At 45.7% G+C, this 27,413-nt stretch overlaps 1 protein-coding gene across 4 annotated transcripts in view; it reads right to left on the minus strand.

The window, feature by feature from the left end:
• sff (sugar-free frosting) overlaps positions 1-14,729 on the minus strand; it is a 149,059-nt gene extending 134,330 nt beyond the window's left edge. For 2 of the 4 annotated variants that reach the window (XM_055073888.2, XM_050183148.3), the window contains exon 1: positions 14,333-14,729. In XM_055073888.2, coding sequence (XP_054929863.1) covers positions 14,333-14,465 — 133 coding nt within the window. In that variant the 5' untranslated portion in view covers positions 14,466-14,729. The remainder of the gene's footprint in view (positions 1-14,332) is intronic. The other 2 variants (XM_055073887.2, XM_050183147.3) reach the window with 1 other exon arrangement.
• Between the last annotated feature and the right edge of the window lie 12,684 nt (positions 14,730-27,413).

The raw sequence follows: 27,413 nt of genomic DNA on the forward strand, positions 1-27,413 counted from the left end.
GATACTTTGAGATCTACGTCCAGCGTCAGAGTATCTTGCCTGCTCATAAGACCATGCAGTTCATGATCCGCATAAGGATTTCGTGCAAAGCGCCTCACGTGAGCCGAAAATTAAAAGCAGCGTCACGTCCGGTCTTACATGCAAATGCCCCAGAATACGTTCACCCTCGAACACCATGAGAAATGAGAGGTCAACGGGGCCACTTATGTCTGACGCTAAGACGCTCTCGATAAATAATCATGTCAGATAAACGCGCAAGGCATGAGCCAGCAGTGAGCAACATTTCACCATCGCAGCGCGTACGCTAATGCATATTCATATGTGTTGCTGTACATCATTGCTCAACGTCGCTGCTATGTGATCCGTCAAAGTGATGGCCGCTCAATCATTATCAACGACAGCAATGTCACACACGTGTGTGTTACCGCGCGCAAGTTTGCACGCCAGAAACTAATTAACGTGCGGACGCCTACTGCGAATAAATTTAAATGGGCGACTGTCGAGGCTAATTCTATGCGCTTGCGGGACAACCGCCAGCGCAGACGTGGCAGCAGCGAAAGAACTTTTTTTCTCAAATCCGCGTGGATTTACAAAACCAAAATGAGAACGTCAATTTCTTCGCGGCATTTCAATCTGCGTGACGACACTTGCAGTGTTCGTGATGAATGTCAGTGGAAACAGAAAGATGGCTGTTTCTCGTGCAGCACAACGCGACGGAAGAGCTTTTCTTAATAGTGTCAGGGCGGCTTGCAAAACGACTGAAAGAATGTCAAAACGAATAGCCACTGATGCCACCTTCTCAGCTAGGCACCCCATATACGCTAGAACAATAGGTGCAAGCCAATGGCGTGAAAAAAACTTGCGTATCTTGTCTACGAAAAATCTCGCCACGATCGCAGATAACGAACACGCCGTCAAATTTGGTTCGCCTCACGACCTGAGGCTAACCAAATTTGACGGCGTGTTCGATATCTGCGATCGTGGCGAGATTTTTCGTAGGCAAGATACACATCGTTTTACGCATAGCTGGGACAGAGAGAGAAATATCTCCAGAGTTCCCAGTCTTCTGTCTTATTGCAAGGAGATAGCTTTTAACAAAAAATTATTGTAATGATAGTTATGAAACGGCTGCTTAAAGTACACAAAAATCTTGCATAACTCATATTTCACAAGCACCAGCGCTACCTGGACGACGACGAACAAAAGCGGATCAAAACATCAGCGCCGACTCTCAATTAAAAGCTTAGTCGAAAAAAACACGAAGTACAGCACAAAAATAAAAGAAGCAAATAGTATATTATCGTCTTTTTTTTTCTTTTTTAATAAACTTTTACTCTTTTACTTGAGAGTGTGAGCTTGTCTTGTGATCCTATCTTTATCGTCTTCGTCCAGTTAGCGCTGCTGCTTGTCAAATATGGACTTCTAACAATTCACCCAACTTTCCCTACCGTTGCTGTCAGGGCTTGTAAGGGAAATAGCCTTTGATGAGAACTACATATTCGTGATACGTTTCGAGCCAGCAACTGTGCTCCACAGGAAATTCTGGATCAGATTCATACTGCATACAGGAGTAGTATCTGTGGCGACTCGTTTCATGTATCATTCTTTCTGCCTCTCGTCATTCTCGTCAGTGTATCACGTCAAACCAGTTCCGCGCTGTTGGCGAGATTGTCCACTCGGCGTCCGTTAATACAATAAAATTAGGGGAAAAGGAATTCCTATCAACATGATGGGCCAGGCCTACGTGCCTAAACCACGCTGAATAATTACTAAAAAACCTGAAAAACAATATCGGACAGGCAAACACCTTGGTTCGCTCTTCCGCGTTGTACGACTTGTGTTGAGGACATACGTGCACGCACGCGCGCAGACGAGCAGACAACCACGCATGCGCGTGCTTTCGCAAACACACGCCTGCTGCTTACATTCACGTACACTCTGGCGGTGGCGCAGAAAATCACACACAAATCTGAGACTCAAATCAGCCACCAAATAATATTTATTCTTGGTTTTTCGCAAATGCAGGTATTTTGCAGCGAAAGCTTGCCAGGAAAAAAAAACTTGAACTGGTTGAGCTTCGTGCATTTCTCTTCCTTCGTGCTATTTCTCTTGTGCGAAAAGTAATAATCCATTTCACATTTCGTGGGAATGAACGCACTGTCAAGTGGTCGGAAAATCGCTGGACAGTACAAAATAATTGTCGAAGTCGTTGGGTATAACATCCATCTAAGCGTAGAGACTCACTTCAAATAAGGCGTAATGTTTCCAGCCTGTAACAGACGTACTTCAACAAGTACAGTAAACTCGCAGTTGTACGAACATCACTTTAACGAATATTTTAGAATAACGGACTTTTGAAAAATTCCAGGCAGTTTTCCTATGCACTCAATGCAAAAAATGTTTCAGTTAAACTAGTATTTCAGTTGAGTGAACTTGATCAGTGGACCCGGGCTCATTTTTTGCAATCAATTCAACGAAGTTTTGCGCTCTCCAGCGCTGGTGTAACCGAAGTCCCCCGCCCCCAAACTACCCATTCAGCAGTGACTATGTGCAGTGGCACAGTGAGCTGGTTATCCATGCTGAACTATCAGCTACGGAAATTGTTTCCAGTGATCGTCCCGAAGAAGAATAGTGTGACGAGGAAGATGCAATGGCAGAGGCATATTACAATCCTGTAATTCCATAATCGAGGCTGTAGGACGTCTTGGAAAGTTGCAAAACCTCGTGCCTCAGCAACAAGCTGTGCCAGAGGAAGGGTACAAAACATAAACTCTCTGGACAGCTTATTTACTTGCGCTTTAAGAGCACCAGTGCAAATGAAAATTACATATTCTTTTTTTTTTTTTCAAAATGAGATATGCAGCAAAGTAATTGTTACACACTTCGTATGCATTGATATACATAATTCCATAAATTAAATTTCACACTTTTGACTCCATGTCTGCTGTGCCCTATGCTGTTCCATAATCTATAGTGAATATTCAGTTTAGTGAACTTTCAGTTAAGCGAACTATATCCTTGGGTCCCTTGAAATTCACTCAAGGGACAGTTCACTGTATTTCTTTCTCACTCCTAGTAAACGAACAAGAGTAGCATTCAAAGTTACCAAGTATAAAATTTTATGTATAGCTCGCAAAAAAAATAATAATTTATTGACAGTTTGAACTAATGGCTCCAAGGGCTGTAGAAGTGTTTCCCTCGACTATCTACATGCAGCTGCCACAGTTTCTGTAGGTCATGAAATCAAGCAGCGATAGCTTCATCCGGGATGCTCTTTAGCACATTAGTCACCGCTGTTCGAATTGCTGCCGTACTTACTTGGCACTTCCCTTCCAGCGGCGATTTCACACAAGGAAACAGAAAGAAATCGCACGGCGATACGCACGGTGAATATGGGGAATCTACTATAGTCGTATTATAGTATTTGGCTAAATATTTCTGGACTTATACAGCAGTACGGGGATTTGCATTGTCATGCAACAAAAGCGACCAACCAGATTGGGCGCGCCCGAATCGCTAGGTGCAAACATTTTAGCACGTCAGTGTTGACGTTTTGGCTTATTGTTTGTCTGTGAGGCATATTCACCGCGTGCGAAACCTCTAGCATAAAAAAACGATCAATGTTGATTTTGTTTTCGGTGGTGGTCGCTTTACTTTCATATAAAGAATTGCATCGTCACCTCGTCATTCGGCACTCTGCCGCTTCATTTGGGGGTCATATTGGTAGCCTCACTTTTCATCTCCAGCAATAACGCTTGACACAAATGTGGGATCACATCTGGCTCTTTCGAAAGAGTTCAGCAGCAATTGCTCATCCGGTATCTTTTTGTTCGTCTGTCACTGTGAGGGACGATTTCTGCACTCTGTAATAGGTATTCTGTAAGAGTAAGGGAGGTATTCTGTAGAAGTACACCTAGTGGACATGTCCATTTCGCCTGCTGCTGAAGTGCTGATTGGCTGTGGCGCCTCGCTACTGCGGACGCGCAGCCCAGCCAATCAGAACTTCAGCAGCAGAACTTCAGCAGCAGACCTTCAGCAATCAGCAAACAGAACTTCAACAATCAGAACTTCAGCAGCAGACGAAATGGACATGTCCACTAGGTGGACTGTTTAATACCTCCCCTGGTCACAGATATTCCTGTTCAATTTCAGATCTTCTGATATCATATGCACAGTAACGTGGCCATTTTCTTGCTGTAAGCACCTCACACGTCACACATATGCAGCTGTATGTTACACGAATGGGCGGCCGACTCTGGGATCATTTATAGCACCGGATCTGTGCCCTCCCGAAAACTTTGGTATCATTCAAAGGCACGGCTTCGCGGTGATGCTTCACGGTGATGCCTCGTCACCATATAATTGCTGAATCATGCTCCATGTCCCACCACAAGAATTTCCTAGACCAAAGCAGAAGTTAATTTTAACGCTCTGCTCGGTATTTGCGTCCATCATGTCAAATATTATGAGGCCTTACTAAATACGTCAACCAGCCGAACAATACTGAAGGCCGCTCGTAAAATAGCGAGTTTACGTAGAAACCCCTCCAAGATAACAAGATAATATCTATGCTGAGAACTGTAGCATGATCAAAATAACACCCATTTCTTCAGTTAGAATATCATAGCGAGTGAATAAACTTTATTTCGGAATCCAAGCTGTTGATGGCCGAAAGTGGGCGGCCACCCTATTCCAGGTAGCCGTGACTCTGTGCTGATAGACTGGACCTGTTCACCAGCCGTAGCTGGTCCTCAGGTCCTCATCTGGGCCTCCCACCGGCCTTCTGTTTGCCTGGACCGGCGTCGTCCGCAGGTTATTTTTGCATTACCAGACCATGTGGTAAAGGGTGTTTGGCACATTGCAGAATTGCAGTCTCTTGTATATGTTGAGGGATACATGGCGTGCAGTAGAGTGCCATGGAGTTAATTGCCCATCTGAAGTCAGCGTAGTTTGATGGCTTCTTCTCTGTTAAGCTCGCAGTGTGGTGGTGGTAGATGTTCCCTCATGTTCTTGTAATGTTCTAGAATGTTGTACCATTTTCTTTGTATCCTTTCATCCTGGTATGACGGTAGACGATGTGCTGGTGGGATTGCCCGGCGTACATGTTCCCTGGCGGCGGCGTGAGCCGCTTGGTTTACCACCAAGGATTCGTGTCACGGGGTCCAGACAATATACGTTTCAGGGGTGTCTTCGTTCGTGATGGTGTTGAGTGCAGTCTTGCTAATTCTTCCTGCCCGAAATTGGGCAGGTATAATATCATAGAGATTGGGGTAGAATATCATAAAAAGCAAGAATAAAAGCTATAGTCCTAGAACTTTTCTGAGCAAGGGTATCTTCAAGCAATTGTTATACCAGTTTTAAGTAGTGATGTTGAAAATAATACAATACAAAAATGCGCCCTTAGCGCTCCATGTACTCCAAGAGATAATTTTCGATTGATTGATTGATTGATTGATTGATTGATTGATTGATTGATTGATTGATTGATTGATTGATTGATTGATTGATTGATTGATTGATTGATTGATTGATTGATTGATTGGAAAAGAAAACGCGTTTTTATAGAAACTTGTAGACTACTTTTTTTTATTGACGAAGACACTTCGGTTTATATTGTTATTAGGACTTCTGTTACTGCCCCCCATCAAATTTCACGCCAGTAATATTTTACTGTCTAAGCACACACAAGATCAGAATAAGCTTTACTGCCACAGCGTAGATTATGCTGTTATAATTATCAACAACAGTTTCATCCTTAACATATTCTGTTACCAGCTTTAACTCTATCGTATATGCCGTGAAACAATATGCACAGAATTTAGGTCAGTCTATTTAAAAAATGATTTTCAATACATCTTATGTCCAGTAATGCGTTAGACACTGTCGTAATCAGCGTTAATGAGGCTCTCTGCGTGCAATGGCGCTAAGAAGGCGTGACAGAAATAATGTTCCTGTCGTCTCGCCTTTATTCGCACAATTTAGCGGCTCAAAGTCGTCATTAAGTAATGTGTCAACTCTCATTTACCAAATATTATTCTAGAAAGCTCAACAGATGTCTCGAAACTACGAAAGTGCGTCGAAATTAAGCTCCACAAATTAAGTAATGTCGTGAACTGCTGCTCTGCTTCGTGTTCTCTACTGGGTGACGAGAATCCTGCGAGTTGGCAGACTAATCGGCCGATCCGAGGCAATATGGTTAGCATATTCCTGAAGAGCACCGACTAGTTTCACTTACCCAGCCTTTGCTAATTACGCTGCGCTCTAGTTAGCGGGAATAATTTGGTTGACATGTTAGCTACTTCTTTCGTGAGCTACAAACTTCGTTCTAAAGTGTTGTAATGACCGTTAATTTTTTGTTCTTGGTTGTAAATTTATGCAAATTCACAATAGTGGGGCTTGGGTATGTTTGCCTTCGATTGACCACGAGAAAATTACGCGAAAGCCATGTTAGAAGAAGCACTGAATACATTATTTTAATTGCTCTTAAGAGGAGACCTCTTGGTCCCCTACACATCAAGGCGTCTTTAATACTACTACTACTACTACTACTACTACTACTACTACTAATTAATTTTACGCACGGGCTGTCTTTTAAAGTTTCTTTCAGGTAAATGTTTTCCTGGCATTGTTACTCTAATCATGTCTTTCATTCGCGCATTAAGCAGTACTCAAACAAAGACGTTTTATTTGCTACCGCTATTAATTGCTTTTGTATCAGAGCGGACCTTCTACGTGTCCTAACACAAAAGCTTGTCCTTCTTTCATATTTCTAATCATGTGTTTCACTCGCACATACCCATAGCTTGCTGCTTCTTGACGTTTAATCGCGCAAGATCCATCATAAAATATTTTTTAAAAAAACGCTTGTCGATGTACTCTGTCTGGGTGTGTTTGTTAAAGTTCCTCACCCGGCGCGATGGCTCAGTGACTATGACGTTGTTCTGCTAAGCACGAGGACATTAGTTCGACTCCCAGTCATGGCGGCTGTGTTTTGATGAAGGCGGAATGGGAAAAAACACGTGCATCTGGCTTTGGGTGCCTGTGCGCATAAAAACCCTAGGTAGGTCGAAATTTATTCCGAGGTATTCCCTGAGGCGTATCTTATATCCTAACAACTTAGCTTTTACTGTTTCTAAATGTTACCATGATCACAACCTCCGGAAGTTACTTTCATCTTGTAAATTAAATATTTACGTGGCTCTTAGGGAAATACCACATGCCAGAAAGCTAGCCACCGAAAATTCCCCCACACCACGTTTTAGTTGTGATCGCAGGTAGGTTTGATTCTAAATGTGGTACAACTGGAGAGCTTAGAAGCAGTACGCCTGCGGTGACTCCATCTCACCTATAGTGGAGCGTTCACATGACGTCACGTACGCCATATTTTTGTTTTGTTAACAACTTACAGTGTGCTGCTGGAGATAAGCGAACTAAGATAACGCGTAGCTCTTTACTGTGCTTGACGTACAACAATATGGTAGCCTTGATGACGCCAGTATGTACATGCGGCTATTTGCTAAACATAAACGTCTGTTTTCATTGCAGAGCTTCTTGCAAATATAATTTTATGCTTGAAATACCAGGCTCCAAATAAATAAAAAAGAAACCGTATATATATTAAAGCACTCTCCGCCAACTTGCAGCCATATGCGAAAGAACTTTACGCAAGCGAACAGGTGCCACCGAATTGTCCGATTCTCGACGTTTCGGTGTACAGCGCGTCCATTTGCCTCTCGGACGGATCCTCACAAATTTATTCCGTGAAAGGTTGCGGAAAGCGCACAAGCCGTAAACGGGGATTCGCCGGCAGGAAATAGAGCCCGTGAATGTGCTAGAACGAATCACTCCCGACGTGGAATTGTAAGCCACAGTCCCCTATCAATTTACGGCTGCTTTCGCCGAACCCAAGTGCGGAGACGTAATCGCGTAGCGCGAAATTCGCGTTGCCACTGGCGGGCGCCCAAGTCGACATCAACGCGCAGGACAATGTTGTTACCTTCGGGGATATTTACGGGAAGCATCCCCCTACGAAGAGACAGCCAAACCGACCTGGCAAGCCTAAGCACAGGAGCAGGAAGTGAGCGTTCTACATGCTTAGCGCTGAGTAAAGAAATAAAACGGGAAAGAAAAAGGGGCAATGTTTTATCCCTACCAAAGCCATCGCACACCTGCGAATTTTCCGGCACTAGTCACATCCTTCTGCATCTTACGTATTTTTCTGTCTTCCTTTTTCTTTCTTCCGTTCACAAGAAATGTGGAAGCAGACGACGAACAAAGTGAAGACGAAGCAAAAGCGTGGGACGCCCTGTATTCGGAGGATATGCGACGGAGGCATTACTCGCTACTTTTGTGAATGTTTTATGCGCCGAGGAACGCCGCTCCGCCGAGCGAGCAAAAAAGCCTGTGGGCGCGCTCGCACGCGTCCATCGCAACGCGAAGCGAGAATGGAAAGTTTGACCGTGCGGCAAGCGTGAATCCAATCTGCATAAAAGAAAGCCTGCAGCCGGCACAGAGTCCACGGCCTCCCCGTGGGTCGCGGTCATACGGGTGCCATGTTGACTCTTTTGTGAATGTACCAACGTGTACACGCAGAGGAGGGTGTGTTAGCGTATTGCCTTCCACTGCTTCTGGATAGCGTAGTTCTCGCGTAAAACAGATTTGTATAGTATTGCCTGTAATTTATGTATGAGCATAAATTTTCCTTTGGCACCTCATTTTCCCGGAAGTGGATGCATCGGGAAGCATTACCTTACGCGGCTCTATAAACGCTTCTAGCCTGTTTAAATATAAATGAAAACATGGCTCATTTTGCTGTTAGTTTCCTGCAACTGTTAACTATACGAACTGCTTTTGGGTGAGTGACGAATGAATATTATCGTCAAATACTTAGCTTGTTACATCGTTCTTCTGGCATTTTCTGGTTTGGTACAATTGGATATCATTTGGCACCCGCGGACCAGTAACTCCCCTATAAGTTTAAAGGCCTGCGCTGCATTGACAAGGATATTTATATCATTTGTATTGGTAGCTTGGTGGCTTCCGAGTGTCGTTCACAGAAAAGGCGACAAGTAAGTGATGTACCCTGAGCGCCAGGGAAGAAATGGCTGTTTTTGAAACATTGAAACGTAAGCGAGGGAAGGAGGGAGGGAGGAGAGGGATGTTATGGCGCTGTGCTCGAGGCCATGAAGAGGGTATATAAAAAAAAGGGGATTTGTTGTCTCGTAAGCATTAACACTCGTATAAAAATAAATAATTTCTATGTCAGTTGGCACTCATTAAAAACAGGCCACTTTAGACATTCGATTGAAGGCGGGAACGTACAATGGCGCAGAACGGCAATATTTGTGCTGACACTTGCATTAGAGTGAGTTAACTTATTTCACACCTATTCTTCGTTGGCAATGGTTTGGCATGAAATGCAAAGAAGAATGAAAGAAGGAAAGCCGCTTCGCAAAAAGCGCCTTCTCAACGCCCGCACAACGATCCACCATCTTTTTTCTTTATTACTATTGCCCGAGAGCACTTCGCCTCTTCTTTTTTCATCTGTTGCATCTTTGAGGAGGCGAACAATGATAACCCCAGACAAAGCCATAAGTCCCGCTCTTCATCTCATCCGACGAAGGAATACCGGCTCACGCACGCACCTGCATTCGACAGCCCAAATGCTCTTGGCAGGTCTTCCCTCTACGCGGGCCAGCCCCGGGCCTTTTACTGCGAGCTTTGCCCCGGCCGGCTCGCTGCCTCTCTCAATCGACGTACGTGCCTATCCAGTTGCCAGGAAACGCGTCGCCGCGCAAAGCTAACAAAACAGACCGAAGCACAAAAGCAAACAAGGACAAGTAAAAAAAAAAGAACGAAAAAGGAGAAAAAAAAAATAAAGGCTCGACGGGCAGCGCCGCTGCACGTCGACCGTTGCCGGCGTCGTCGGACAACGCTCGCGCACGCTCTCGGTGGCGTCGTCACAGTGGCGTCGACGGAAGCGAAGACTAACAGAGGATCCGGCGCGAGAGCCAGCAGGGGGTGGAGGCGAGGCTCGGCGTAACGATCACAAGCAACGCCGCAGAGCTAGCCGAGGCGGCCCGTGTCGTGTATAGTGGCACGGGCACACCGCACTAGCTGCACCCGAAGCGGGTTTTTTTCTTTTCTTTCCCGCGCTGGGTGACGCGCATATGAGGCGAAAGTGCGACTCGCGAAATTAAATTGGCGTCGTTGGCGACGTCGCTAGCGTTCTCGAGCTCGTTCGCTTCTCACTGCCGCTCGCTGCGCCCGCGTCGTCAAATGGTCGCTTCTCGATGCCGGCGAGCCGGAATTAGCGAATGCTGAGCTCGCGCGCACGAGCCTCTCCGCGGGTATGCATCTCTCGGTTTATCTTTCCTTTCTTTTTCCTTCCTTTTTCATTTTTTTTTTTTTTTGGTACTCCCCACTAACTGCGAAAACATGTAGTTCGTGCCTGATGCGACGTTGAATGAATAATGGATGTCTTTTTCTACTCTTCTTCTTTCTTTGTTATTTCGCATACCACGCGCTTCACTGAGTCTCTCGTGGGCGACTTGTTTCGCAAGAAGCCGAAAACCGGAGGAGTTGCGGACGTACTCGTTTCGGAGTAGATTTCGAAAGACCTGATAACGGGCTCTGGGTTTTGTGCATTTGGTTTTGGGGCTCCTATATCACTATGCTATATAGAATACTTTAGACTGTTTAGCTGGTATCGGGTTCTCCGGGTGTCCCGAAAGATCTAAATTTTAAACTTTGGTTTAGGAGAATTTCGCTACCGGTAGAATTGAAAGGCCTGAAAAAAAAAAGATTCTTTGAGATATTGTTGGGATAATGTAACAAAAGAACTATATTTGACGCAACCTCTTTGGTAGAGGGCTTTGACTTTTTTTTTTCTCGTTTTTGTTTCACACGACTTCCTTTTTAACGCTACATTCATGCAGCAAGTTGTCCAGTAAATTTACAAGCTAACAGTGCCGAAGCAGCGTGCATTTAAATTACTTCATGGGCTCGATTTCTGTCTTTTTTTTTTTTTTTACAGGGTGAAGGCTCAATCGCTAAGCACTCCCTCGTCAAACAAACCCCTGCGGACATACTGAAGCTTGTACAAGGCAAATATTGCTGAACTGAGGCCGCGGGTTCCATACCCGCCAGGCGCGCGTCCACATTTCGATAGAGACGAAATGCGAAGAATGCTCGTGTACTTAAATGTAGATGCAGTTTAAAGAACACCAGGTGGCCAAAATTAATCCAGGGGTTCCTAGCATAGCGCGCCTCACAATGAGGTCGGGGTTATGCACATAAAATCCCAAAATTTCTTTTTACATATTCACGAGAAATTTGTATCCACAATTTCGCGACAGTTAAATATTGGGGGTTATTTTCCAAATGAAGAAACGAGAATATTATTTTTAAAAATTGAAGAAAAGGAAAAGGCGTCTGCCAAGGAAGTCGAATTTCTAAGTGTTAAATCCCCCTTAAACTAGAGTGATCATTTTTTGCTTGTATTTATTTTTTTCTGTAAGAGGAGTTCGTGTGTACTTGAGCTCGTACTATTCCTGCATTGTCAAAGCGAATACTTGTTTCCATATTGAATGATATTATGGTCAAGCACATTTTGGTTCTCAGAACACGATGTAGCAACTTCAGCGCCTTTTAGAAAGATATCTGAATGGCTACTATATTTTGATTGTTGTGACTATTTTCCTGTCCTTTTTTTCGGAGTAAACCGCCTTCTATAGCAAACATTGCATGTACCTAAAAGAACGAGCGCTGTGCAAACGCAAGAGTTTAAGGCATCTTTACATCGGTTTTAGTACTGCACTGCACCTAATACGTATACAAAAACATATGGAATTATTTTATTTTAAGAAAATTGACTATTCACAATATCGCGATATTGTCCAGTTACGTCTACACAACATCAAATTTACAGCCGTTTTCGTGAAACCAATGCGGGTGAATAAAACGAGTGTATATTTGGCATAAACTTACTTTTGCGTCGTGATTCAGTTACCACGTTTACCACTTAAGACATTCTCGGAGTCTAACATAACTCAAGTGGCATGTCATGAATGAAATTTCTTCCTGCAGGTAAAGTTTCAAAGCAACACAGAAAGTTCTGAAGTTCTAAGCGTTGCAGCCATCACGCTCTAGCCGCAAGTGATAAATCGTGCAAAAATGTCCTTGTTCAGTGAACTTAATATGCAGTGAAAAAAAAAATTACGTGATTACCTTTTGTTGAATGTGTTTAAGAATTATATCTTCAAGCGATGTATTCAAATGCACATGCACACACGGGTAAATCTTGCTTTCCTTCCTCACGGCGCCCTTATCCGCACATCGTTTGCTCGTTAGAGATGGTTTTGCCTCATGTCGGTAGTTTTGTAGGTGAAGCACGCTTTACAGGAGGGCACTTGCAGAATTTTGCGATCGTCGTTACCTTTGCTGCCTCTTGATAAACTAGAAAAAAAGGAAATCTTAAACGCAGAAACGCAATGAATGTGAAGGCGAATAACCAGCAACGACAAAAAAGAGAGAACTAGGGAGGATGGCTGTTGCGACATACAAGCAGAAATCTTGAAAGAGCCATCAACGGCAGAACACGTAGCCTCAGAAATGTGTCGGTGTCCTCAAAAAGTTCTGAACCGTAAGAATTGTCATACCTGCAACTGAGTGTAGTGATCAAGGTAATAATAACGCTTTACCAACCATCGACATACAAACAGTGCAAACCTGTCATGAAAACTGTCTTTGCCGGAAGTAATTTAAGAGCAGTTGGCAACATCTAAACGTAAGCAACTACATAAACCCTGTGTAGCTTCAAAAGCTAGTGGTCAGTGGTGTCTATAGGAGGTTGACACAATAACACGACTATAGCAGTTTGTGAAATATATCGGTTAACTTTCAGCGCAGACCGTTCACTAAATGTATTGCGACAGCAGCGCAAACGATATTTATCGTTCATACAAACGGCCTCGGTAACTAAATAAAAAGAAAGAAAAGAAAGAAAGAAGGGAAAGAGAGACAAAAGAAAGCTACTACCCAGAAACCTTACTGACACTAGCAATGATGTGCAGTCTACCATGAAAGAGTGCATGAATATTACGCGTCGGCTATTCCACAAGCTCAATGAGTAAGTTTGTCATGAATGTTCAGAAGTTCAATATTCAATATATGTGCTCCCATAAGTTGCTGCAGTTGATGAGTTCTTTCTTTTTTTGTATTCGGAGGTACGCTTCCAGTCAAACGCCGGAAGTCGGCACAAATCGATAAAACTGGAATTGATTGTTTTGAAACAAAAAACTTGCGAGAACCGTAGTATATTTAGTACAGTATAGGACGCATTGAAATGGTCATGGAAACAAAAAGCAATGTATGGGGTAACAAACTACGTAACAAAGTATGTTTGTCATCGGAATTTACTTATATCCTTAGTACGCGTGTAATAGCCAGGCCTTGATATCATAATTCTTCCTCCTACCTTCTCTTTAGGTAGAACGAATGAAGCCAAACCGAACCGTTTCACTGAATCAGATCTAATTAATAGTGTACATCTCTTTCATGAGTGTTGTATCTAATAGATTCATTGTTTCCAAACTGTCGTGAATGTAATGCGGTTATGGTAATAATTATTGGAGGCCATTGCAAAGGGAGCTTAAACTGAAAACGTCTATGGGTAACATAAGTTACTCCAGACTTTCTGAATGACCACGTGAAAGAAAGAGAGAAAGGGAATGCGCACATATGCATGACAGCGCTGCTGCACTACAGGCTGTTTCTGCGAAACGTGACGCAGCAAACATACACCAAAAGAGAATGACTGAGCAAATTAAACCAATGCAATATGCTCGGTTCATTAATACGCCACAGCGTGAACATTGCGCCTGCTTAGATAAATGGAGCCACCACGAGCCAGTGATTAGGTTAAACGGTGCTGATCAATTGACGCGCCATGACTTCCATACGACCGTATCTTCACGATGCAGAACAGCCGATGACTGTTGGACGACATATGCGGAAGTCTATGATCGGAAAAATCCACATAAATCTGGGGAAGAATTGACAAACTCGAAGCCCTGTACAAACGCAACCTCGTGCGACGACGTCGCGAAGGCACGGGCCGTCCGACCGGCACTGCGTGTCGACTGCCACCGCGTGGCGCCTTCTGGGACGAACTCCGTGCGGAGACCCATCTGCCTCTCGCTGAACGTGCAATCGGGTTGACTAGAGGCTTCGTGTCTAGTTTGAGGCTCAAACGAACGCTACATGCAAGCGCCCCCAAGCAACAATCAGACTCGGGGTGATGGCAGGAACGCCGTTCACGGCCGAGGCTCACCGGTTTGTCCCTTGCCGAGCGTTTTCTCTAGCCGGTAGGGTCCGACGTACTGGAAGTGGTGCGAGTCGACCGCTGCCGAGCCTGGCTGCGGCTGAGCGGCTCCTGCGGGCTCTCGGTTGGAACCCGTCGACATGGCACATGCCCCGGAGTATCCGGCCGCCGGCTCGGAGCACGCGGGCAGCACCACGGAGCGGGGCCGCGCGTAGCCGGCCGCTCGCCGGGGCCTGCTGCACGCTATAGGCTGCTCGACCGTATCCCCCGGCGCGCAAGGGAGCCTCCTTGGGCCGCCGCCATGTTGGCCTGCCGTTTTGCCTGCTGCGGCCGCCGGGCACTGCGGCGCGCGCGCGAGCTAAGGGAGAGAGGGGACACCCCTATTGATCCGCAACGCCCCGATGTGCACGAGGGGAAGTGGTGGGGGGAGTGTGGCACGACGGCGCTCTCTGTCGCCGCGAGCATGCGCACTGCGCGCTCCCGGCGATGGCGGCGACTCGCGGCGGCCGTTCGACGCAACGCCGCGATCCCCGCTGCCTCCCATCGGTATGTGGCAACGGGCTGCCTTCGCTACCGCAGCAAGGCGCTGGGGTTCAAGGGCGTGTGTCCGAGTCTCCCCCACCGTCACCAGTCGCCTCCTTTGCCCTCGGCGAGTTTCTCTGCTGATGCGGACAGAAAGATTCCCAGCAGCCGAAAGGAGCACGTGTTACGCCTAAGGTGTCGTCATCTGAGGATAGGCATGTGCACCCTACTCTTCATTCAACTTGGGAAGTCTGAATTTGGCACCTAATCTGGCCTCCAAGCGAAGGTCACGGATTGTCTCCGAGTCTTATGTCGCTCCTCTTTCAGTGCAACTTTTATTAACTCCGCACTTAGGATCGATTGTATCCATCAAGCACGTACCATGCTCCTTTTTTATGTGGTTCTCCTCTTGTTAACAGCAGCAAGCACGCCTGGTATCTTGCAGGCTGCATTTTGTCAGGTGCCGGATGCCTTTAGGCCCGCTTGTGTACTTTGTATTTTTCCTGTGCTGTGTTGTAGCTACCTGTGCATGCCAGACGGCCAACTAGAAAACAAACATCCAGTTTCGTGGGAAGAGTAGGTTTCGATGTGGTGGTGAGGTTCCGTGGTGTGCGTCGAAAGATATACAAAACCTACCCTTGTATTAACTTCAATGTACCTCAAGAAACCGTTTCCTCAAGCGAACACTCATTGAAGTGACGCACAGAGACGCTTGTTGGCTATTGCGGCAATATAGCACTTATTTGTTGCGCTCAATAGCACGTGCAAGCGATGTTTTATTATCCGATGCAACGATGCAAAGTCCGCCGCAAAGCAATTAAGAAACGATTTACATGTTTTGGGTTCCACAGCCCCGTCAAGAAATAACAAGTGAGATAATTATTGCTGGTTACTGCGCCGTTGTAACATTATAAATATATTACTCCCTGTCAAATTGTGCTTAGCGAAAACACTACGGACAGCGGTAGCTGTATATCAACTGCAACGTCCTACCGCTGCACTTCGAGAGAAGCGAGGATAGCTTCATGTGTGATGTTGTAAAACGACCCCTCTGACGTCGAGGAATAAAGAAGCGCGAAGACGTGTACATACGTTTTGGGGCTAAATTTAGGTGACAGATGGTCGACTAAATTGTCAGTCGGTGAGCGGCCACGCCTGAAGCCTGTCGTTGCATCTGGCAAGGCAGTGCTGTACTCTAACACCGTGCCTAACCATTCGTTCCGAAGCCTCTTCAGTTCCAAAAAAAATTGACTCAATGCAGGCCATGTGAGCAATGTGTGCTGAAATCAATCAATCCATCCATCAATCATTTATTTCAGTATCAAAGACACTTGGTGGGTACAGACAAAAAGTCATTCATCAGGCTTGACGAGGACTGCGCCCCCGAATACTGGCAGACAAGGCGCATAACAAGTACAGCACGCCAACATAAATAAACCGAACAGTGTACAGAAGTCAGGTGTATATATTTTTTGTTACGGTCTTAAATCAGCTGCTATTGTCAGAAATACTAGTAAAAGACTATGAAATGAAGTGACCTGCCAGCGTTTCGGCGAAAATTTTGACACCATCGATTGTGATGCGCCTTCCTTGAAGTGTCCCAACTGTCCTGGTTCACACAAAGTGACTTCGAATGGTTGCCCGAGGATGCAACAGGAAGCTCGTATTGTACATCAAATGGCAAGGGACAAACCTTGACGAATAAAGGCTGCTCAATCTGTAAGACTCCACTGCTCTACTGTAGCCGCTTGTCCCAGATTATCCTATGCTGTAAATACTCACGCTTGCGCCATGCCCTCCTCCTCCGCTTTCCTCCGCGCGCTCTTTTCGCTCTCACGGCCTTTTCAATCCCCCGCTGCGCTCCGCATTCGCTCTCATCTTTCGCTGTGTTCGTTCGCTCAGTTACGGAGAAGGACGCCAATGCCGACGTTCGCCGCAGGAACGGGCACCTAAAGACCTCCCTACAATCAGCGTTTTTACCGGCGTTTTCTGACGTTGCATCTCTCGGCGTCGTCGCATGAACGCCACCAGAGAGAGCGTCCAGCCACACGAGCGGCACGTAAACCAGCTCTGATTGGTCTGCGCTCATCGAGCCGCTTCCGGCGGCGGCGGCGGTGGCGGCGGCGGCGGTGGCGAGATCTGGGGTGTGTTCCAATTATGGCCAGCATCGGAGACAGTGTACGTAAACAGCTAATGAGACGGCCAAGCCAGCTTCGAGGCCATGTAATGGAATGCGTTCAGAGCCGTCTGGAAGACTTATGGAAGACGCCTCTGCGACGTGACGCCACCTCGCGGCGACAAGGAAAAGTTGAGCAAAGCCCACATTATTTCTGTATTTTATGTATTTGCGCCTTCGAACCTATGAAAAACAATATGTGACTTAGAATGAGGGCACAGGAAAGCCTTACTGCGTTTTCTTGTACGCACTTTCCTGTCGAGTTACCAAGCGTCCTGCTCAACCGCCATCTTGTTTGGACAGGAAAGTAGCCTGCATTGTTGTTGACTTCGATGCTGTCTTTGCTAAGCTATCTACTTTGACGTCTTCGTTGACATCTTCGTTGACGTCTCAATTTTATTCAGAGGAACTTGAAATGTTCACAGCCGAACCTAAAGAAACCTGCTTACCTAACATGTGTTAGACCAATTTTGAAATACGCCTGTGCCGTCTGGGACCCCACGCAAGAAAACTTGATTGATAAGCTGGAAAGAATTCAAAACCGAGCTGCTAGGTTCGTCCTGGGGCGGTATGGGCGGAAAGAAAGTTGTACTAAAATGAAACTTGAAATAAATTGGGAACTGCTTTCCTCTAGACGGAAAAAGTTGAGACTGAAGTTTTTATACCTCATATTTAATAATAAGACTGGAATTAGCAGTAAAAGCTACTTGAAAGAACCACATTATATTTCTAGGCGTAATGACCATTCACTTAAAATCCGCGAATACCGTGCCAGGACGTACTTGTTTGCGGATTCCTTTTTTGTCAGAACTATTGTGGAGTGGAATCAGCTGTGTGAAGAGCAAGTGTGCTGTACGAATGAAGATTTGTTTTTTCCCCTGCTGTAACCCCCCTGCTATAACGCCTTCGGGCAATGCGGGGTAATTCTTGAATAAAGAATAAATAAAGAAATAAAGAGAATTTGAACGAGACTTAAGATGGCTGCTGCCCTCTTAGCCGCCTACTATGCCTCCTACAGCGAGTATTGAAACACAGCCCGGATATCTCTTGAGCGCGCCACCCTCAGCGTCGACGCGGAGAGACGCCGGGTGACGAAACGTCGGGAAAATGCTAAATGTGGGGCGGCTTTAAAAGGTGTGCTCTAAATATAATCATCCTTAAATACATGAGATGATCGCAATGGGAACTCGAAGACAATGGAACGAATGCCTCGTTCTGTTCTACGAAAGATTGCTGATCTGATAAATGCGGGAAAGGTCATTCAGTATCGGAGCCATTGTCGCTGGACACAGTTGCATTAAATAGGCTGCGGCTGCTTCTGCAATCAAATTTGATTATACGTAGACAACTTTTTGAACAAGTTTACTTGCGAGTTCGTTGCGAAGCTTGTTATGAACGTTCTCAGACAAAGACCGGTTTCGTTCACAACTGGCAGATGACGAATGTATCTGCAGCAGCCAAGAAGCTATAGGTGTCAGCGGCCCATTAGTGCAAAGGCTTTGCCACCAGGTTAGCAGTTTCAGGTGCTTCGCAGAGTCACAGAGGCCAATCCTGGACCATAGTCCAGAGGATGTCCTGTATTCCGCTATGTTTCAAACCTACATTACATCTTCAAAACGAAGCTGAAAGTATACAATGCGGACACTTGAGAGCTGCTGTCATTTTCTTGTGGTCGTCATTGCTTCTAGAATCGTACGCTGCATAGCAGATAATGGCAAGTATTACTTGAAGAGGAAATATTAATAGTTATTTTTCTTCAATTTCTCTATGCTGACAAAAAAGAAGGGAACCTCTTCCCCCCTCTACCCAGGCTTTCTTGCCGGCCCTTGCATATCTAATGGTTGCCTAGTCACTGTGCCATTATAGGAAATGAACGTTCAGATGAAGCTACTCATTTATCCCATGCTCAGGACGCCATCTATCAGTTCCGCTTTGCGGTACCGACACTGCGAGAAAGCTCCGCATATTTGCATACCAATTCACCACATCTGATAGGAATGAACTGCCCTTGAGAAATGCCCGGCTACTTTCCAGGATCCTGCCTTAAGCATTCGGTTTACATCAAGATTGCCCTGAATAGATGCGGCCTTGTCGTGTTAGCTCTATATGAATGGGCGTGACCTTCACCAACACCTACGCGTTCCGTATAGGGGTGGCCGACGACCCAACTTGTGACCACTAGGATGACAAGTAAACAGTGTCATATTATGTCAATTGCCACAGAGACAATCATTCTCTGTCGGGCTAAATCATGTAGTTCGACAAATGGTCTCTGTAGGAAGAAATAGTTTTACATCAGCAACGGGAGACATTATAGCATCAGAAGGCCGAGTAAACGTCACCGTGCTTATTGCGATCCGCCAGCCTATATATATATATATATATATATATATATATATATATACACCTTCGCCTTAGAGTTCCTCTTTTGTTACAAATACTGTTTGAACCATTATACCTGCGTTTGTCTGTGATATGTTAGATGTATTAAATATAATACCGCGTATTTAGCGCACAAAATAATTTAAGCTTGAACGACGTCGAAAATTGAGAAGAACCTCTATTCTTAGGTCGTTTCAATCAACATAAGACTTATAAAATAAATAATCATTAGTCCACTGTAGGTAATGCATTATCGGTAATGCAAGAAAGCGGTAATGCATCGGCACTGTCTGTACGTTGCTGTGTTAGGGTCTGACAAGAAACGCTTGGAGGATAATGCAAACAAAAAGAATGCATAGACATCGGCGGAATAAAAATGAGACAGCTCTGTTTATTCATAACAGCCAAAACTTACCTGCATGCGCGTTATACAGAAAAATGTTCTACTGTATTCTGTTGCTTTATTACGAGACCTGCAGACGGGGGGGCTTGATTCCCGTCCTTAGTTCCCAAGCATACGTAGTTCTTTTTAGTCTTTACAATGTACATTTAAAAGCTGCACTGTATTAACGAATACTGTGCGGTTTTAAATATAAACAATGAAGAAAATATTTTGCATGTCAAATTTAAGGAATCCATCTTTCGATAGTTGAAGGCCTGCGAATCTGCATTTCCAGACGACATAACGATACGCGGAGCCTTGAAAGTAGACTGAAAGAGGAAATCAAAAATCGCCTGTAAAGCACGAACGGAATTTCCAAGAAAACACCGACTTCTCGGCGACTCAACGCTATATAATGAGCTTATGCAATACTGCTGCCTAAGCCATAAGAAGAAACCACCCGAAAACAAATGTTTCCCGACTTTCTAAGAGCAAATCAAAACACCCGTTTCAGAGATTCCGACTAACTCGCAGAGCCTCGGCAGGTGTTGTCTGTTCTTCAACAAATTTTGCCCTGACACTAATTTGTCTCCTGGTCCTGACCCCCCCCCCTTTTTTTTTTTGTCCTCGCGCAATAAGAATAACAACAGAATGCATGAGTCCTTCATGTTTAGCTTTCGGATTTATTCCCATTCAAGCGCGAATTTTCCTCATGCTCTATATTTTTGCAGCCCTCGCAGAGTCAATATCAGGGTGTTGCAGGAGGTTACATTCTTTCTTTGTTTTTTTAAATGTTTGTTCCGCCAGGGTGCTTTCCCCACCTCTAAGTATTCGAGGCTCATTATGCTTTAATTATCCTCCACGAAAGCCGGAGGTTGTAACGAACATAGCGCAAAGGAACTGCCGACGCGTTTACTTTCTGTGGAACAGCCCCCATTTGAGCCTCAAGGCCTTCTGTCTCGCTCCAGACTTCTCTCTCTCTCTCGCTTCTCCATGTCTCTCCCTGCCTTTATTTTTATTTTTTGTGTAAACTTTATAACGATGAGCCTCTCGCTCTTCTGTGCTCACTAATTCCCAAGGGCACCGTTTATGGCTTTACTTTTTTTTTTTCATTTAGTGCGTACATGAAGAGAAATTCCGTGCCATACAAATATCTCACGTCAAACGTCCGCTTGTCTTTCCGTATTCTTTTTATTTTCTTTCTGCGTATGAGCACGTTTTCTCCACTTCCCCCAACCCCCATAAAGCACACAGATAATCGGAGCTTATCGGTGAGCGCTGCTTGCGGGATGAGTCGAAAATTCATCCACAGTGTCTAGGTTTAATAATGCTAAATGACAGTGCGTGAGCAATAACAGGTTGCGTTGGTATGAAACGCACTACAACCATTCCATGGCAGCAGTTTTCCCAATTGTTATTCTAGGACTTCTGACAAAATATTGACTTTGATTGTGACGGGCATTCATGCTCCAACCTTCATTTATTACTGACCCAATAGTCTTCAACACGTGGATTAGTGAGCAGCTTCTCTACGCCTGTCTTGACTTAACGGAACGATCAGAACGGTACTTCATATAGGAAAAAAGCAGCCTTTTTATTTGACAGGAAATTCGATCCATGACAAACCTCAGGAATGTTATTTGCAGCTAGCAATTTAATTAAATTAACTTTATAATTATTAAAATAAATTCCTACACAGTTCTTTGCGCAATTGAAACCGAATGAGGCACAAAGCCAGTTCATTAATTTTGCAGTGGTTCTCCCTCTCTCCCTCTTCCCCTCTTCCTATTCCCCTTACCTCCACCCCAGTGTAGGGTAGCAAACCGTGTGCTCGTCTGGTTGACCCCCCTGCCTTTCCTGTCCTTACTGTTTCTCTCTCTTCACAGATTCGTGCATAAATTGGACTGCGAATTACATTTCCGTGTGACATTCTTTGCTCCTAACGATAACACTCTTTTCATGCGAAATTGTTCTCATGTTACACGTACGTTTTCGATTACTTGAAAGCAACAGCCACTTGTCATTCAAGTGTCATCGACGCGTTTCGCTGCCAAATCATACATTTGAATAATAGTTCAGAAACTAGCGTGCTTAAAATTACCGTCGCTATATGCACTAAAGTATGAGTTTTATTGGGGAGTTGTGTATACAGTTATATTAATTGAACTCTCGTTAAGTTGTAGAGCTCCGGTTTTTAATTATTATTCTTATTTTTTATTTGATTTGTTTATTTTAGTTTCCTTGGTGTAGCCCACGAGACAGACCAGTGATAAACGCTAGCACCGAGCCCTTCTGGTGAACAAAACGTGTCATACATATGCACGCCGATGGCAAAATGTGAGGAAGTGTATAATAGCACCTCGGCGAGGACTAATTGCTTGATTTCGATATAAACTGATAGGGCGCGACGGAAAGGATGACAGGAAGAACATCGAGAGCGCTTTTAGACAGCGCTTGTCTTGTAGCGCGTGTTTTACAGCGAAGCTGTTTATGCGGACCCTGTGCCGTCGTTGTCGAATTTCGCTAAAACTATCATCCTCAGCAATGGCTCAAGCATCGTCGTCTTGTTCCCCAACTGGCTCCGTTGCCGCTCGTCATTCCAGTGTAGACTTTTTTCACTTCTATCGTGGTAATGGAGAGGCAACGTTTACGGGGGTATGAGCCATTGCTTAAGGGGGTATGAGCCATTCATTGTCTTACGTGACGGACAGATTGAATTTTGAAGCAACTTAATTTTGAAGAATCGCCAGAGGCGCGCAGTGCCTGGCCGATGCTGCTAACCATGCCACCGAGCAAACTCGGTACATCGAACCCAAGTGGCAACGGCAGACTGCGGGCATATCGTCACTGACGTCGTTCTCTCCGTCGCAGCCGAAGGTGTGTGTAACCTCATTAATGAACACAAAGAAGTCAATCGTCAAACCAATACAGCCAATCTTCAAAACAATTGCAGCGTTCGCACCTCCAATGGTGGACCTCGCTCCCAATATACGGAGCTTTGGATTAGTGGCTCCGCACATTGAACCCCAGCTGCAACTATGGGAAGACCACGAGTAGTGCGTGCTCCTGAGGAAGAAGCTGCCTACCGCGAGCGTCAGCGAGAGTTGGCTCGGGAACGGGCTCGTCGTCGTAGGCGTGCCTCAAGGGCAAAAAACAAAATACAAAAAGAAAAATATTCTGGGGGAACCACAGAAAAATCACTTCTAAAGAATGCTCACTACGCGAAGCACACAAGAGTGAAAATGAGGTGAAAGAATCGTGAAACAAAACATTTACGATATAGACTGCTTGCGAAGCTTGACTTAGTTGGTGCAAGACTCGCTTCGTTGTTCGACCATCTTCACCGACTGAAAGGGGCGGTGATTTTTTATTTGTGTTCTTGCTTCAGTCACGCTCTATCAGCTTGTGAAGAGGAAGCGTACAGGCCGACGATTGTGTACATCTGGGACCGTGCGTGCAAGTGCAGGGCCGGTGTTTCTGAGACAAAGCGGGAAGTTATTCTAAAGCGTTTCTTCCTCGAAACATCTTGCGTGTCAGCCAGGAACGGAGCAGGCAAAGTTTCAACAAAAAAAAAAAAAAAAACAGCGTTTATTGTCCAGAACTTACGGGCGCAAGGCCACACCAGGAAAGAGCAGCATATTGTGCTGAGCACGCGAGCTTAAGCGCTTAGTCAGACATGCGCATTAGATGCGATGTGATTGTCAGGCTCGCTATCGCCGACACAGCGCTTCTTCCACCTTTATTACGCGACAGTCATAGTTCACGTTCCTACTTGTAATCTATCAGGTGGTCGACGATCACGAAGCGGGTAGCGTCAATGCTAGTCTGTCCATGCGGTGTCAATCTGCGACGTCTACGGTGAAGCGGAAACCTCAGTTGGTTGTGATGAATGTGCAGACCCCCAACCGTTGTTGCCTTGTGGTAACACCAAGAAATCGACGCCATCGTCATCAGCGTTTCCAGCAGGAACAGTCGTGATTTCGAGCAGCTGGTACTTTTAGCACTGCCATTCTAAGCATCCTGAAGAGGTCGAGGCACGGACCCCGAAAGGCACTGGTCCTGTCTGGGCAATCGCAAATGCTGCCACCCGCTTGGGCTGTGCCGTGTAATTGCGTGCGAGCAATTGATCACCAGTGCTCACTTCTCGGGCACAACACGGTCGACTCACCGTCTGTCTATGCTACTTCTAAGCTACCCTCTAGCCAACCACAGATTTTAGTCCATTTAGACGGGCACGCAAGCGTTACCCCAACAACAAGTTGACCTGCGTTTCGTGCATGGTTGAGCGGGGAGTGTTCCGATAGGCGATCAACAATTTCTGTAACTTACAGTGGTTGGGTCGTACCGTCCTTATACAAGGCATTCTTCGCCGTTTGCACTTGGGTTGTAGAGTGTGGTCTGGGCGTGTCGGACGCCCATCTCCTGGACGAACTGTTTAAAGTCTTGCGGTGTGAATCTGTGGACTTTTATCTGACACAGTTGTCTCTGGGGAGCCAAAGCCCACCAAACCATCTAGCAAGCATTTCATCATGGCTTCCACAGTAGTCCTGCGCTTCACAAACACTTATGACCGCTTGGTGTGGTATCAACCACTATAAGAAACGTGTGTTAAAATGGTCCATCAAAATTACGTAGACACGCTGCCATGGCTTTGAGGGTCAGGACCACGAGTTAATAGCGTTTTGACAAGAACTCTGTGCTATTGTGGCCAACTTACACATGGTTGAATTATGCGTCCAAGGTTCGCTTGAATTGCTGGTCACAAGACGTAACTTTGTGCCAACGCCTTGCTGCGCACTACGCCCGGGTGACCCTTGTGTAATTCGTCCAGAACTGCACGCTGAAAGTTTTTCCGGGTTGACCACTCGCATTCCTAGTAAGATTCACCTCTGATATGCACCGTCAGTTCACTGCGTCTGGCGAAATAAGGTGTGTGCCTGTCATTACCAATAAATGTTGGTCAAACGACGCTTATGAACTCCTTGCACGATAACATTGTCATGTTTCGTGGTGAGTGCGATCGCTTTACTCGATACTGAAAGTCGCAAAGAATACAATGTCTCTTCCTTTTCTTGGGTTTCGTGGTTGACACATAGCAGCGACAGCAGGGAGCGAAAATCTGCTTCCATGTTATCGCTAGATTTCTTAAATATGTTAAAGAGGAGGTCGTAATTGTACGCGCACAACACCGCTGGCATTATTGAAAAAGGACGAATCTACTTAGAAGGTCCCGAAACTTGTTGTAAATGTTTATGGTCTGTGACCAGAGTGGATGTTCAGCCATAAATGTAGAAGTCAAATTTCTTTATACGGAAAATTATGGCCAACGATTCTTTTTCCAGCTGGTCATATTTCTTCTCAGCTTCTGATAGCGTGCGCAAAGCACAAGCATGCGACCTCGACCTACCGTCCTCGAAAACGTGAAATAGTGCCGCAATTACTCCTTTTTTCGATGCACCGCATAAACAGCTGAAGTGGTCGATCTGGGTCGTAGCTAGTGGGCAAGGACTGGTGGTGATGAGAGCATCTTTTTTACTTGCCCAAACGCTGCTCTGTAGTGGTAGCCCCAGGACCAAGTAGCATCCTCCCGCAGAAGCATGTAAAGGGTTGTAAAGGGATCAAGGGTTGCTAACTGAGGCGCAAACTCGTTCACGACGCCCAAGAAGGACTGCAATTACTGATTTGTTGTCGCTGTGCCAGCCCTGATAACTGCTTGAATTTCGTCTTGTGATGCAAAGAACGATTCCGCGCTCATCTTGTGTAGCGGCAGAGCTCGTTTTCAAAAAAACAAATTTTTTTTCTTTACTCTGACACCATGCTTTACGAGACGTTTCAATAGCGCTCACATGTTTACCAAATGTTCGTCAGTCGTTTTTCCAGGGACTAAAATGTCAACGAGGTAACAACACAGACCGGTCAAGCCCTTCACCACTGTGTCCATTACTGTGTTGTTGTTTTTTTTTTCATTCTTTTCCTTTCTCTCACCTATCGCATACTTTGCCCCTCCCCCGGCACAGGGTAGCCAACCGGAGATAATCTCTGGCTAACCTCCCTGTCTTTCCTTTGCTTTTCTCTCTCTCTATCCCTATCTGGCGCTGACGCAATTACAAAAGGCGGTCGACTGCAAATGGCCCTTTCTGCGTGTTCAGAACCAAATACGTTTTCACTCCTCCGATACACGTGTTTAATATGCCCGGTCCCGATCTATCTTCGTGCAGGAGGAGGAAATAAAGAGAGAAGGCAGGGATGTTAACCAGCCTCCAACCAATGCTGCCAACATATCTATCTAGTGGATAACGTGAGACGTAAAGCGAGGCGTGTATAATTGCCCTATAATCACCACATCTACGTATGCTGCAATCTATTTTTATCACGGGCATGGCAAGTGTGGCATAGTCCGCTGTAGTGATATCTGTAATGATTCCTCGTTCAACTGGTTTTCTATCTCTGCTTCTACATCCGCTTGCAATACGAAGTGTGCATTTGTTGCTTTTAAGAATCTGGGCCGCTGATCCGATTTGAATCGGATCAGCTATGGGTATGGCCGATGGAAACTGCTGGAAGAAGTGCTCGTAAGGCACGATTGAGACTGCAACTCCCGTGTCACGTTTCATTTATAACATGTCCATCATTTATATAGTCAGTCGAGAGAAAATAGGCTTACGGCTTGCGGAAGCCACTCGATCTGCAGTGCCAGTAGTCGGCTGCTGCTTGACAATCTTTAGCGTTTTCACGTTTCCTTTTAGCTTTTGCTTGTCACGAGACTGCTGTTAGGTTGCACAACTATAGGAAGTAGCCTTGATTGAGGGCATACTGAGTGAGTTTGGTTAGGAGACGCACAGCGGAAACAAACCTGCGGCATCTTACTAGCCGTCGCTTGAATCTTGAACAGATGAGTGGGTGCCCCTTCTTGCATTTGGTGCAGCCGTGTGCCCACTGGCTTCACGGCTGGGGTCTGGGCGTTCTTGCATTCTTCCATGCGGCTTCCATAGCCAAGGCACGATCGACTGATTTCGGGAGCGTGAGCTTGTCGTCTTAGGTGAAGAGCCCTCGCTGAACGTCCTCACAAAGAAGTACGCAGACAAAGGGATCCCGCATCGTTTCGTCTAAATTGGTTCTAATTTGGCAGTTCTGGGAGCACTTGAGAAGGTCCTCAACATACTCGAACACGGTCTCGCCTTCGTGCTATGCCCTCCGGTAGAACTTGGACCCCTCATTATGCACGCCTCCTCAGCCAAGTGGGCGCCCAAGATGCTGTTTAGCTCATCGAAACTTTTCGCCGACGGTAAATCAGGCACGGCCGCGTATTTCAACATCCCACACGTTTGCGGGCCGACGATGCTGAGAACGCGTATGCCTTGTCGCTATCGGGAACCAGATTGACACTCAGAAACCATTTCAGTCTCTCCTCGTATGGCACCCATCGCTTGGGGTCTTGTGATACGGCTCCATCTGTTCAAGCTGTCAAGCAAGCTGCATTCCCATGTGTTCGTCATCCATGCGCACAAAGCAGCAAGCACTGTTAGTAGTCTTCAAAATGCAAACTCGAGGAGAGGCTCAAGACTTGGCGGCCACCTTGACGAAGCCGACGGGCCGCTTTTTCAAGCCTTCCACCCCACACCCGTCTC

The sequence above is a fragment of the Dermacentor andersoni genome, chromosome 4, assembly GCF_023375885.2.
Source record: "Dermacentor andersoni chromosome 4, qqDerAnde1_hic_scaffold, whole genome shotgun sequence".
In the NCBI taxonomy this organism is placed as follows: Eukaryota; Metazoa; Arthropoda; class Arachnida; order Ixodida; family Ixodidae; genus Dermacentor; species Dermacentor andersoni.